This window comes from Hyperolius riggenbachi, chromosome 6 (genome assembly GCF_040937935.1).
Source record: "Hyperolius riggenbachi isolate aHypRig1 chromosome 6, aHypRig1.pri, whole genome shotgun sequence".
Taxonomy (NCBI): domain Eukaryota; kingdom Metazoa; phylum Chordata; class Amphibia; order Anura; family Hyperoliidae; genus Hyperolius; species Hyperolius riggenbachi.
Genome location: NC_090651.1, coordinates 298,362,357 through 298,373,151, shown reverse-complemented (window position 1 = coordinate 298,373,151; position 10,795 = coordinate 298,362,357). Strand labels below are relative to the sequence as shown.

Here is a 10,795-nt window from a genome sequence, read left to right as displayed (position 1 = left end):
GGAGGAACAGACAATAGTTAGTGCTTACCTCAGGAAGCATTGCCTCGGTTTAGGTATCCTTTAGCAGAGTTCCCAAACCCTGTTCTCAGGGCCCAGCAACAGTACTTGTTTTGCAGAAAACCACAAACATGCACAGGTGAGGTACAGGTAGTCCCTGACTTACGAACGACGCGCTGATATAAACGGCATGGATTCTGTGTTTCCGTGGGAACAAGCCAAAAAAAAAAGGTTTTTAAATTGGACTTGTAGTTTTTGAGAAAATCGATTTTATGCAAAGAAAAGAAAATGTATTTAAAACTTGTATAAGCAGGTGCAGAGGTGACACAGAGGGAGACATTGGATGCACAGGGGGGCACAGAGGAGGTACAGGGGACAGAGATGGCACAGTGTTCCAACTTAAGAACAGATTCAGGTTAACAAAAAAACCTACAGTCCCTATCTCGTTCGTTAACTGGGGACTACCTGTAATTAGTGTCTCAGCAGAGTTTATTATCTACCTAGGTGAATTTCCACAAAACATGCATGTTGATGGACCTTGAGGACAGGGTAGGGGGAACACTGCTTCAAAGTGAATCATTTCCTAGGCCTACTTAAATTTTCACATGAAAGTAAGCTGAAGGCTAGTTCATTGGAAGTTTGTCGGGCCACAGAAAGTTCAGTATTGTAGTAGCCTACCATGAAGAAGGTAACTAGGAATGGGTAAGGACCTATATTAACAGTAACACTGAGTGCACTGATAATCATAGCCAAGCAGTTATGTACTTAGAACATTTGAGCATGTTTTCTAGCTTGATTACTATATGATTGGAGCAATGATGTCACGGATTTGGTCACTTTTTGGGTAGGGTACTGGAGTTTATGTGTGAAACATTTGCATGCAACATGCAATGACACGCCTTGATAAAGGGGGACCCTGTATGGCCCCCAAAACAATTGTCATTACCTTGTGGAAGCAGAGCACAATAAAAGTAGCATGCTTCATCCTGCAAAACTGGTGTGCCAGTATCTCCTGTGAACATATGTAGTGAATTGTGCAATAATAACACACCACAACGCAGATGATAAAAAAATAACGATCACTCAACATCACCAGACTTAAAATTTTATTTTTCTTTTAAATACTATATATATTTATTTGTGAGTTCTTCTCCGCAGCCCCACCACATGATGATCAGTCACAGATATAAGAGAAGAGTCAGAGCACTATCTGTCATGATCAAAAAAATGGCTGTAAACTAGTGATAGGCAGAGTGTGAAAAAAACAAAGCCTGAACGTTTCCACCTCGTACCAGAAAATTGAGGTGGAGTCAGTCTGTGTGGAAGGAGGAGGACAGCTTGTTCAGATATACCTGTCAGAAGCAGCAGTTACTGCACAAAGCACGGCAGTCTGGAACATGTAATTCAATATGACCTTTCTACCTACCTGAGATCTTCACAGCTTTATCAATGATCCTATGTTCTACCATGAGGTTAGGGCCTCCAGCATGAAAGTATATGTTGTACAGCTACTAGAGTCTACAAAAGTCACATTCTAGTCATGAACATTCTGACAATGTTGAACGTTTAAGCAATGCCCTGAGTCTGTTCTGACTATAGCCACTGAAACACCAACCACACCCATCTGCTGTGTCCACTGCTGTGAAAGACCCCAGGCCCCTCCTGATACAGTCTTGGCAGACAGAGCTTAGCTAAAAGGCTTATGGCACCAGCTTGACATTGTTGCACAGGAGGAAACCACAGAAACAAACCGGATACAGGGTTTCTGTGTGCAGCACTCTAGTGGATCCACCACAGAAAATGTGTGGACTACGCAGACTACAGACCTATCACAGAAAAGCCAACATCTCAGCTTATCATGGCAAAGCTGGAGAAGGAGGTGTAAAGCAGCAGAAGTCTAGCAGACTACCTCCCTAAATGCTCTTTAAAGAATAAGTGAACTTGCAGCTTCAGTTTTCCTATTTCTTCCCAATGTACAGACACTCCTGAAAGTAATTATCATTCCCTTACCAGTCTGCAAAATTGCCCCTGCAACAGCAAATGGTCCACCTGCTGGGAGATAAGCGGATTTGAGGTAGCTCCCACTCCACCCAGCCACTAGAGGTCACTGTTCGGTGTATGGAAGACTGGAGTCTCATTCTGAATGGCATAAATTCTGTCTGCTCATTAAGGTCTGGGATAATTACTTGGGATTCTGCTGAGAAGGGGGTGGATACAGAAGATGCACATGAGTGCACTTACCCTTTAAAAAATACTGGATACCAGCACAGGGTGGTGGCTTGCTTTTTTGTGGGCAGAATCTTTATTAAAGCCCAAGTCCAAACTAGTAAGAAAAAAATTCTATGTATCTTGGCATCTTCTGCAACATATTTTAGCTGTAACACAGCCGCCAGATATGTTTTACTAACTGGTTATCGATTTGATTACTCAATTAAAGTTCTCCCGGTCTTTATTCAAATATCATCTAGATGTAAGAACGGTGTGTTCAGCCATCAGGCAGCTCTGCGTCAGGCTGGGAACAGGGCAGGGTTTGCAGGCTCCTGCATACCGTCAGACACAGAGCACTACTCTCTGAGAGGAGATGCTGAGCTCTGACTCATGAGGAACCACCCACTGGTCTCCAGATACTAGTTTCCCCATCATGCTTTGAAATGTAACATATAATTAAAATCTGAAACCTCAGCAGAGAATTCAGCAGGCATGAATTCCTGGCATCAGAATTCTGGACGCTTGGACCAGGTAGCAGTTGAGACTTTGAAGAAACTTTGATGGAATTATTGCTCCAATATCAAGTTAAATACAAATTGAATCTAAATTTGCATCAACTCAGAAAAATATGCATCTGTTGTCAACTACCATTAAACCTTTCATATTTAAGTTATTTCTTCCTGGACTTTGGCTTTTCTCCTGCTCCTTAGCCTGTACTGCCTGCCATCCCTGCAACTCTCTGTTTTATATTCAGAATATATATATAAAATATTAAGCTCACAAAATGGCTGCCAGGTTACAGCATGCACTGCACAGACACCAATAATTAAACTTGCTGGAAGATACCATAAAAGAACACACTGATCAGACGAATGGCACAGATTTCAAGGTAGGCATACACAACTGGTTATTGTAGTACTGGGCAGCTAACCTACACAACAACCCAAACAACAAACTAGAACGTTTGGTGGACCAAACTGGTATTGCACTTGTGGTAGGATGTATGGACCAACAGTATCATGACCTAATGCACGCAAAGTTAACATTTCCAGAACAGTTTTGTTAAACCTGCTTTTGTTTGATCAGAGGGTCGCACAACCCTTTCAGTTGTGTGTTTTCAAGGATACAGGTTGGGGTATGCTTGGTGGACTGGGAGGAACCTAAAAGTAAAAGTGCTTTCGCCCCATACAAATGGCTGAGAACCAAGAGTTCTACTCTATGACACTTCTATCCTATCCTCTAGGGCTATCATAATATAAGTGGACTGAGCCATAAACAAACCTAAAATGACTCCACGGCAAACAAATTAAATATGGAAGGGAACAAGATTAACTGTTTAGAAACTGCTGTACTCTTCATGTAAGGCTAAAGGCCTGCTTGCACTATGTAGAGTGTGGTCTGGGTCCACCAAGCACTGAGTGTATCCACCAGCAAGAGTAACATCGCTGGTGTTCTGTTGACCTGATGGAGCTCAGACAAGTCTACAGATCTAGGAAAAACATTACAGATCAGTTCCTCTTGTGATGCATTTGTTCTTTAGGAGGAATAACCTTAGTTCTAGCGTTAAAAAGACAGAAGAGGAGCAATTTAGTTCCTCTCCTCAATGATAGAGCTGGAGGGACTGCTGAGGTCACTTGGACTGCTTGGGTAAGTGGGAGTGCTGGCATTGCTGGCATTACTAGAGTTTCCGGCATCTATTGAGCCTTTCTTGGAGCGTTTACGCCACTCGGGCGCCGTGTCTATGGGGGTCATGGCCGTCGACTTGATATTCTGACGATCTTTCTCTGCCTCCTCTTCCTCATCATATCGCTCCTCGTCTTCTGTTTCACTGTGATGTGGGCTGGAGTGGCGGGACAGGGAAGGAGAGGGCGGTACCGAGGCTGGACGTGGATAACGGAAACCTGAAGCCTAAAAAAGAAAAGAAAAACAATTTAGATTTCAAAACGAGGCTGTTCTTAAAGGAACAATATCAATTAACATGTTTTTTTTTTTAACTGAGAAAGAATTGTTTGGGAAGTGCTTTTAAGTACTGGGGTATACATTTCAATGCTTATCCCTATGTTTAATATTATCAAATTAGCAGGAAGTAGAGTGTGTATAAGCGGTTATGGAGTCGGCGAGATGAGACCAGCAGCTAGTGAGCAGTGCTTGGAACGGGAAGCAAGGAGAGTTCCTCTTCCCAGGCTTCCCGCTGCATGTATTCTGCATAGAGGGGGGATGGGGGGGGAAGCACAGAGGGGAGCCCCTGGGAAAGGGGGGGTAAAGTCTGGCTCCCCTCCACGCGGCAGAGTCTCTGTGTGCGGCTCCTCCCCACTCTCCTCCATCATTGCGCCCTTCCTCCTCATATCGCTCAGGGTGGTCGCACGCTTGGCCCTTCCCTAGAAACGAGGCTTTTCCTGGTCTGCGACTGTCAACTTCGCTAAAAATAATATTTGAGCTTAAATCCATTTCTGTTTTGGTCTGCTTGAGGTTAGAGGTTTGAGCGAGCCTCAGTCAAATCTGACACTCGACCAATTAAAAGGACCCTGAAGTGAGAGGGATATGGAAGCTGCCATATTTATTTACTGTTAAACAATACCTGGCGGTTCTGCTGATCTATATGACTGCAGTAGTGTCTGAATCATGCCCCTGAAACAAGCATGCAGCTAATCTTGTCTGACTTCAAACATCTGATCTGCATGCTTGTTCAAGGTCTATAGCTAAAAATATGAGGGCCCGTTTTCGTTTTCAAATGCAAAACACTAGCGATTAGCACTAGCATTTTGTGCTGGGGATTTTACTGTGATTAATGTGGTAAAATCACTGTACACTCTCGCAATTTTTGAGTGATCGCGATTAGCGCTTTTTTAGCATTTTAATTGCGATTGCTCTAAAATCTCAAGAAAATGCGCAGGTATCACGTTTTGCGATCACCGCCAATCTTCAATCACCGGTGATGGCGGCAGGGAGATCGCTTCCATATAGTTAATAAAGCGATAGCAATCGATGGCGCTTAGTGGTAAACACTCGCTAATCGCCCGAGTGAGAATGGGCCCTTAGAGGCAGAAGATCAGCAGGACAGCCAGGCAAGGTGCATTGTTTTAAAAGAAATAATACTATCCCTCTCTCTTCAGTTTCCCTTTAAAGGTAAGGTTGCATTCTGTAGAGCCTTGCCAGAAGCAATGAGCACACCATTTTCTAAAGGTGGCCACTAATGATCCAATCTTTTTCATTCAATTTTACCAAATCTATGTAGTATAAGGGTAAATTGATGGAATATATTGAATGGATAATTTAGGCAATTCCCTTATATTTCTTAAAGGGAAGGTTCAGGGAAACGTTTAAAAAAATAAAAATCCATATCCACTTACCTGGGGCTTCCTCCAGCCCGTGGCAGGCAGGAGGTGCCCTCGCCGCCGCTCCAGAGGCTTCCGGTCGTCTTCGGTGGCCGACCCGACCTGGCCAGGCCGGCTGCCAGGTCGGGCTCTTCTGCGTCCCACGCGGGCGCGCTGACGTCATCGGACGTCCTCCGGGCTGTACTGCGCAGGCGCAGTAGTTCTGCGCCTGCGCAGTAAAGCCCGGAGGACGTCCGATGACGTCAGCGCGCCCGCGTGGGACGCAGAAGAGCCCGTCCTTGGAGCGCAGAAGAGCCCGACCTGGCAGCCGGCCTGGCCAGGTCGGGTCGGCCACCGAAGACGACCGGAAGCCTCTGGAGCGGCGGCGATGGCACCTCCTGCCTGCCACGGGCTGGAGGAAGCCCCAGGTAAGTGGATATGGATTTTTATTTTTTTAAACGTTTCCCTGAACCTTCCCTTTAAGGTGGCCACACACGATACAATAAAATGATCCGATTTTACAGTTATTCGATAAAAACGATCGGATCTCCTGAAAAAAGTGAAACCTTTTTTTTCATTCGACTGAAAAATCCGATCGAATTTCCCGCTTTCTTCGATTTTTAGCGATCCGGAATGCCAGATTTTTTCTTCAATTTTTCTAAAGATTGTATGGCGTGTGTTAGATTGTTAATTTGTTAATATACACACCCTAGCAATTTTGTCAGAGTTTCCAATCATTTTTATCATAATTGGGGAAAAATTGAACATACATGTGTGGTACATTGGTCATATTTTTGAAATGTTACAATCAGTCAGAAAAATTGATTGCAATTCTTAAATTGAACAGATATTTTAAAAATTGTATGGTGTGTGGCCACCTTTAGAAATGGTAAGATTGGATGAAAAAGATTGGATCATTAGTGGCCACCATAAGAGTATGATTCTGTATTGACCAAGGAGGTGGTAGCCATGTTAGCAGAGTAAGGGACTTTTTACACTTAAAGTGAACCTTAAGCCAGGATCGTTTTGTAATATAAGGACATTACCTTATTCCTTTCTCCTATTACTGCATTTTCGCCTGTATTGCGCCGCTGCGGAGGCTTTAGTTCTATTTTTACCGGCAAGAGTAATATTTATAATTTATTCAAAATGGCGCTGCTGGCCGGAACTATTTCCGGGTCAGCCAGCGCTTCTTCGCTTCCTGAATCTCCTGTATCCTAGATACGCTCGCTCGTGCACTGATTTGTCTGTTTGAGTGCACGAGCGTAGAGACCTCCAAGCGCTGCTCCCGAGGCATTGCCGGAGTGTCTCCCAAGTAGTTATGACAAAGGAGGACAAGGCATAAGATATTTATTCATGTTTGCGCTTGCAGTGCACATCTCTATTCAATGTAAATTGAGCAGTGCGCCCGCGCCGTGCATGCGCGCCCGCGCCGTGCACGCACGCGCACGTTTCTTACATTCATGCACTCTACAGCGTAGTACAGTCAGCGGCGCCGGCGGCAGTAAGACCCAGGGAGAGAAGGAAGATTGATCTGTTTATAATCCTGGGTCATTCGCCGACAGGCGCCGTCAGGGCTGGCTGTCAGGGATGATTTATTGGAGACAGAGGACGAGATAACTAAACAAACTGTGCGGTAAGACTCCTATCACCCTCATATATTGTGTACACTTGGAGGTTTAAAAAAAAAGTTTGGCTTAAGTGCCTCTTTAAAGGGAACCTGAAGCGAGAAAAATTATTTAACATAAACACATGACGTAGCTGCAAATGAATATTACATGCTATCCTCACCATCAGTTCCTCTCAGAAGCTCACCATTTTCTTCTTACAGTGATCCCTTCCAGTTCTGACAATATTTTGTCTAGTTCTGACAATATTTTGTCAGAACTGAAGTATACCAGTTGCTGTCAGTTATATCAGCAGCTGTCAGTTACAACTGAATGTGCAATGTAATGTCCATGTTTCTCTATGGCTCGAGTGGGTGATATTACAGTTTAACAGTGTGCTGACCAGGAAGCTGTTATGAGGTAATGGCCATTTTTAAAGTGGAGGACGGAGAATTCCATTGATCACAGTGGACAAATGGGACGCAGGAGAGGAGAAAGAGTTTGAAGAGTAGACTGCACAGGAGGTAAGTATGACCTGTGTATGGTTATTTTGACTTTATTTTCGGTTCAGGTTCTCTTTAATGTGTTATGCTTTGTGTTCTTTTTCTCCATAGCAGAGCATTGTGAAAAAGTTTTCAGTTAAAGAGAACCCGAGGTGGGATTTTATTATGCTAGTGGGGCGCAGAGGCTGGTTGTGCACACTAACAACAGCCTCTGTTGCCCCATGGTGTGCTTCCAAGACCCCCCTGCATGCCGCTATACCCCCCGCAGTGCTGGCTACACGCAGCGTGTCGCCAGCACAATGTTTACCTAAGCGCTGTCTGTCAGAACCGCTCCCCCACCTCCTCCGTATCGGCGCTACCCGCCTGTGTCCCTTCCCTCCCGCTGATTGGAGGGAAGTGACGCGGGCGGGTAGCGCCGATACGGAGGAGCGGTGCTGAAATACAGTGCTTAGGTAAACATTGTGCTGGCGACACGCTGCGTGTAGCCAGCACTGCGGGGGTATAGCTGTGCGCAGGGGGGTCTTGGAGGCACACCATGGGGCAACAGAGGCTGGTGTTAGTGTGCACAACCAGCCTCTGTGCCCCACTAGCATAATAAAATCCCACCTCGGGTTCTCTTTAAAACGCGTATAGTGGGAACTGTGCCATAGGGAAACATGGAGATTGCTTTGAAAATCAGATGTCCTTTCAGTGATAACTGAGAGCAACTGATTAAGTGTAAAAGGGCCTTGAGCCACCAGCAACTGACCAGTTAGCCAACAGCCTAAGGGCTTGTTCACACTGAGCGCTTTCGATTTTTTTTTTTTTTTTTAAGCGCTGGCTATTTTTAAAAGCTCTTTAAAAGCGCTCGTGCAACGATTTCCTATGTGAGTATTCTCACATTAGCGATGAGACTTCTTTCCAATTGCAAACGCGGCTCCTGCACCATTTCCTGAGCGTTTGCGATTCAGTGCAATGTATAGGGAAATCGCTAAGCGCCTGGAAAAGCGATTTTGTGAGCACTTTTCCTCACAATGTACATTAAAGTTATTTAGTTCCATGTCAAAGAGTTCACTTCCTGTTTTTTTTTAAAAACAGCCCGCTAATCGGCTAACAAAAGCGCATAGAAAAACGCTTCTAAAAATCACTAATCGCTCAGAAAGCACTGGGAAAAGCATTTAAAAAAAAAAAACACACATTGTGATTCTTAATGTAAACAATATTGCAGCTGCTGGCTTGATTGTCAGTCATAGAGTTTCATTTACTAGCATGGTTTTCACTTCCTGGCTATGGAAAGTTTTGCAGGATATTATCTGCACATGCCCTCTGCCGGGAAAGGCCTGGGTCTGTCGGGTGGGGGATTTACGGTGTTCTTGTCAGCAGGGCCCCCGGGCTAATTTTTCCAGAGGACCCCACTGTATCTAGAACCATCCCTGTCTGGTTTCAGCTGTATTGATTGGTCAAATATACAAATGTGTGTTCTGTGCAGGACCATAAGATGTTTACCAATACATTTAAGAAAATCTGTAAGATAAAAAAAAAACCCTCTAGAGGATACTTTCCACAGGAGGGGAAACTTCTGGATCCTAATGAGGTTTCCCCCATCCTCCTAAGCCCCGGCGATCTAGCGGAAGCCCCTGAACACCGGCGAGGTAAGTATTTACCTAGCGAGATCCAGCGCATGCGCAATATCGGCTCTCCGCTTGGGCTCAGGTGGACATAGCACAGCATGCTTGGGTCCACTCTACTGCGCAGGCCACTCGCGCCTGCACAGTAACGTAAACCCGATGAGGCTTGGCCATTTCCACCAGAGCAGGAGCGGAGAGCTGCTACTGCGCGCCTGCGCTGGAGAAGGTAAATATAGTAGGGGCTACTGCGCCACAGCCAACATCCTTGTCGGCTGAGTTGAGGGAGCCGGCCCTGCATCCCTGAGGTTTAGGAGGACTGGGAAGACTCATTAGGATCCAGAGGCTTCCCCCTCACAAGGTAAGTATACCCCAGAAGGGTTTATTTTTCTTCGATTCTCTTTAAATCAGTTCACAGTTGCTTTTGATCGGTTCAGAGAAAATTTCATGGCCCATCGACAGTCATTTTGCATGGATTACTTGTTGGGAATAAGGGCCTGAACACTGAGTCGCATAGCTGTGCTGATTTCAGTGACACATAGCAACATAAGGGTGCTCAGGCTCTAAGTATTGGCTTTTGTGTACCTGCCCTAAAATGCCCAGCCTGGAATCTAGATAACCTTCAACTATGAAGTGATGCCCAGATCAATGACCTGTATTTTATAAATAGTTTTTGTTATGATGTCAGCATTCAGTAAACCTTTTCCAGCAGGAAGCAAAAATGCTAAAACAAAGAGGGTTTCGGTCTTGATGTTTTCCAGGAAGAAAAAAGTAAAAACGTTGTAGGAGATAACGGAGAGAGAATACAATTAAAACAGAAGCAAGCTTTTAAATGTAAATTGTCAGGATGTTTCGTATGTGTAAAACCAGATTGCTGATTAAAGATTTGTCTCTGTTTCAATAAGGAAAAAAAATCCATTCCAAATCTACCTGCAAGTATTGGTGTATGGGATACACTCCAGGAATATAATGCCTAGTACACACCATACAATTTTCTGTAAGATTTTCTGTTAGATATCCAACATGTTGGAAATGATCTATCTAACCATCTATCTGCCTAGCAATTGTACTTTACAGAAAATAATCTAAAATCTAACAGAAAATTGTATGTTGTGTACGAGGCATAAGACTCCACAGAGGCTGCCCGTATATTGCCCTGCCATATCTACTTGTTCTGAAGTGGTAAGTGGGAGTGACTACTGGAGCTGACTAATATACAGGTGAAATGCAAAACATTTGAATATTTAATAAATATTTATTTCAGTAATTCAACTTATAAGATGAAACTAATCCTACAATCCTAACATTTGTATAGCGCTTTTCTCCTATTGGACTCAAAGCGCTCAAAAGCTGAAGCCACTAAAGGAGTGATCAGGCAAAAAAAATAAAATAAAAAAAATAAATTAGTTTCACTTACCTGGGGCTTCTTCCAGCCCCATGCAGCCATCCTGTGCTGTCGTAGTCACTCACTGCTGCTCTGGTCCCTCTCCGTCAGCTAGTTTAGTTTTTGCCGACCTCGGGGTCGGCGGGCCGCATTGCGTACATTTTTACGCATTCCTGCT

At 44.4% G+C, this 10,795-nt stretch overlaps 1 protein-coding gene across 1 annotated transcript in view; it reads right to left on the bottom strand.

Annotated features, from left to right (window-relative positions):
• Positions 1–1,086: 1,086 nt before the first annotated feature.
• The window catches only part of GYS1 (glycogen synthase 1), a 98,718-nt gene continuing 89,009 nt past the window's right edge, over positions 1,087–10,795 (bottom strand). Inside the window, exon 16 of the mRNA XM_068241144.1 lies at positions 1,087–4,113. Coding sequence (XP_068097245.1) covers positions 3,793–4,113 — 321 coding nt within the window. The 3' untranslated portion in view covers positions 1,087–3,792. The remainder of the gene's footprint in view (positions 4,114–10,795) is intronic.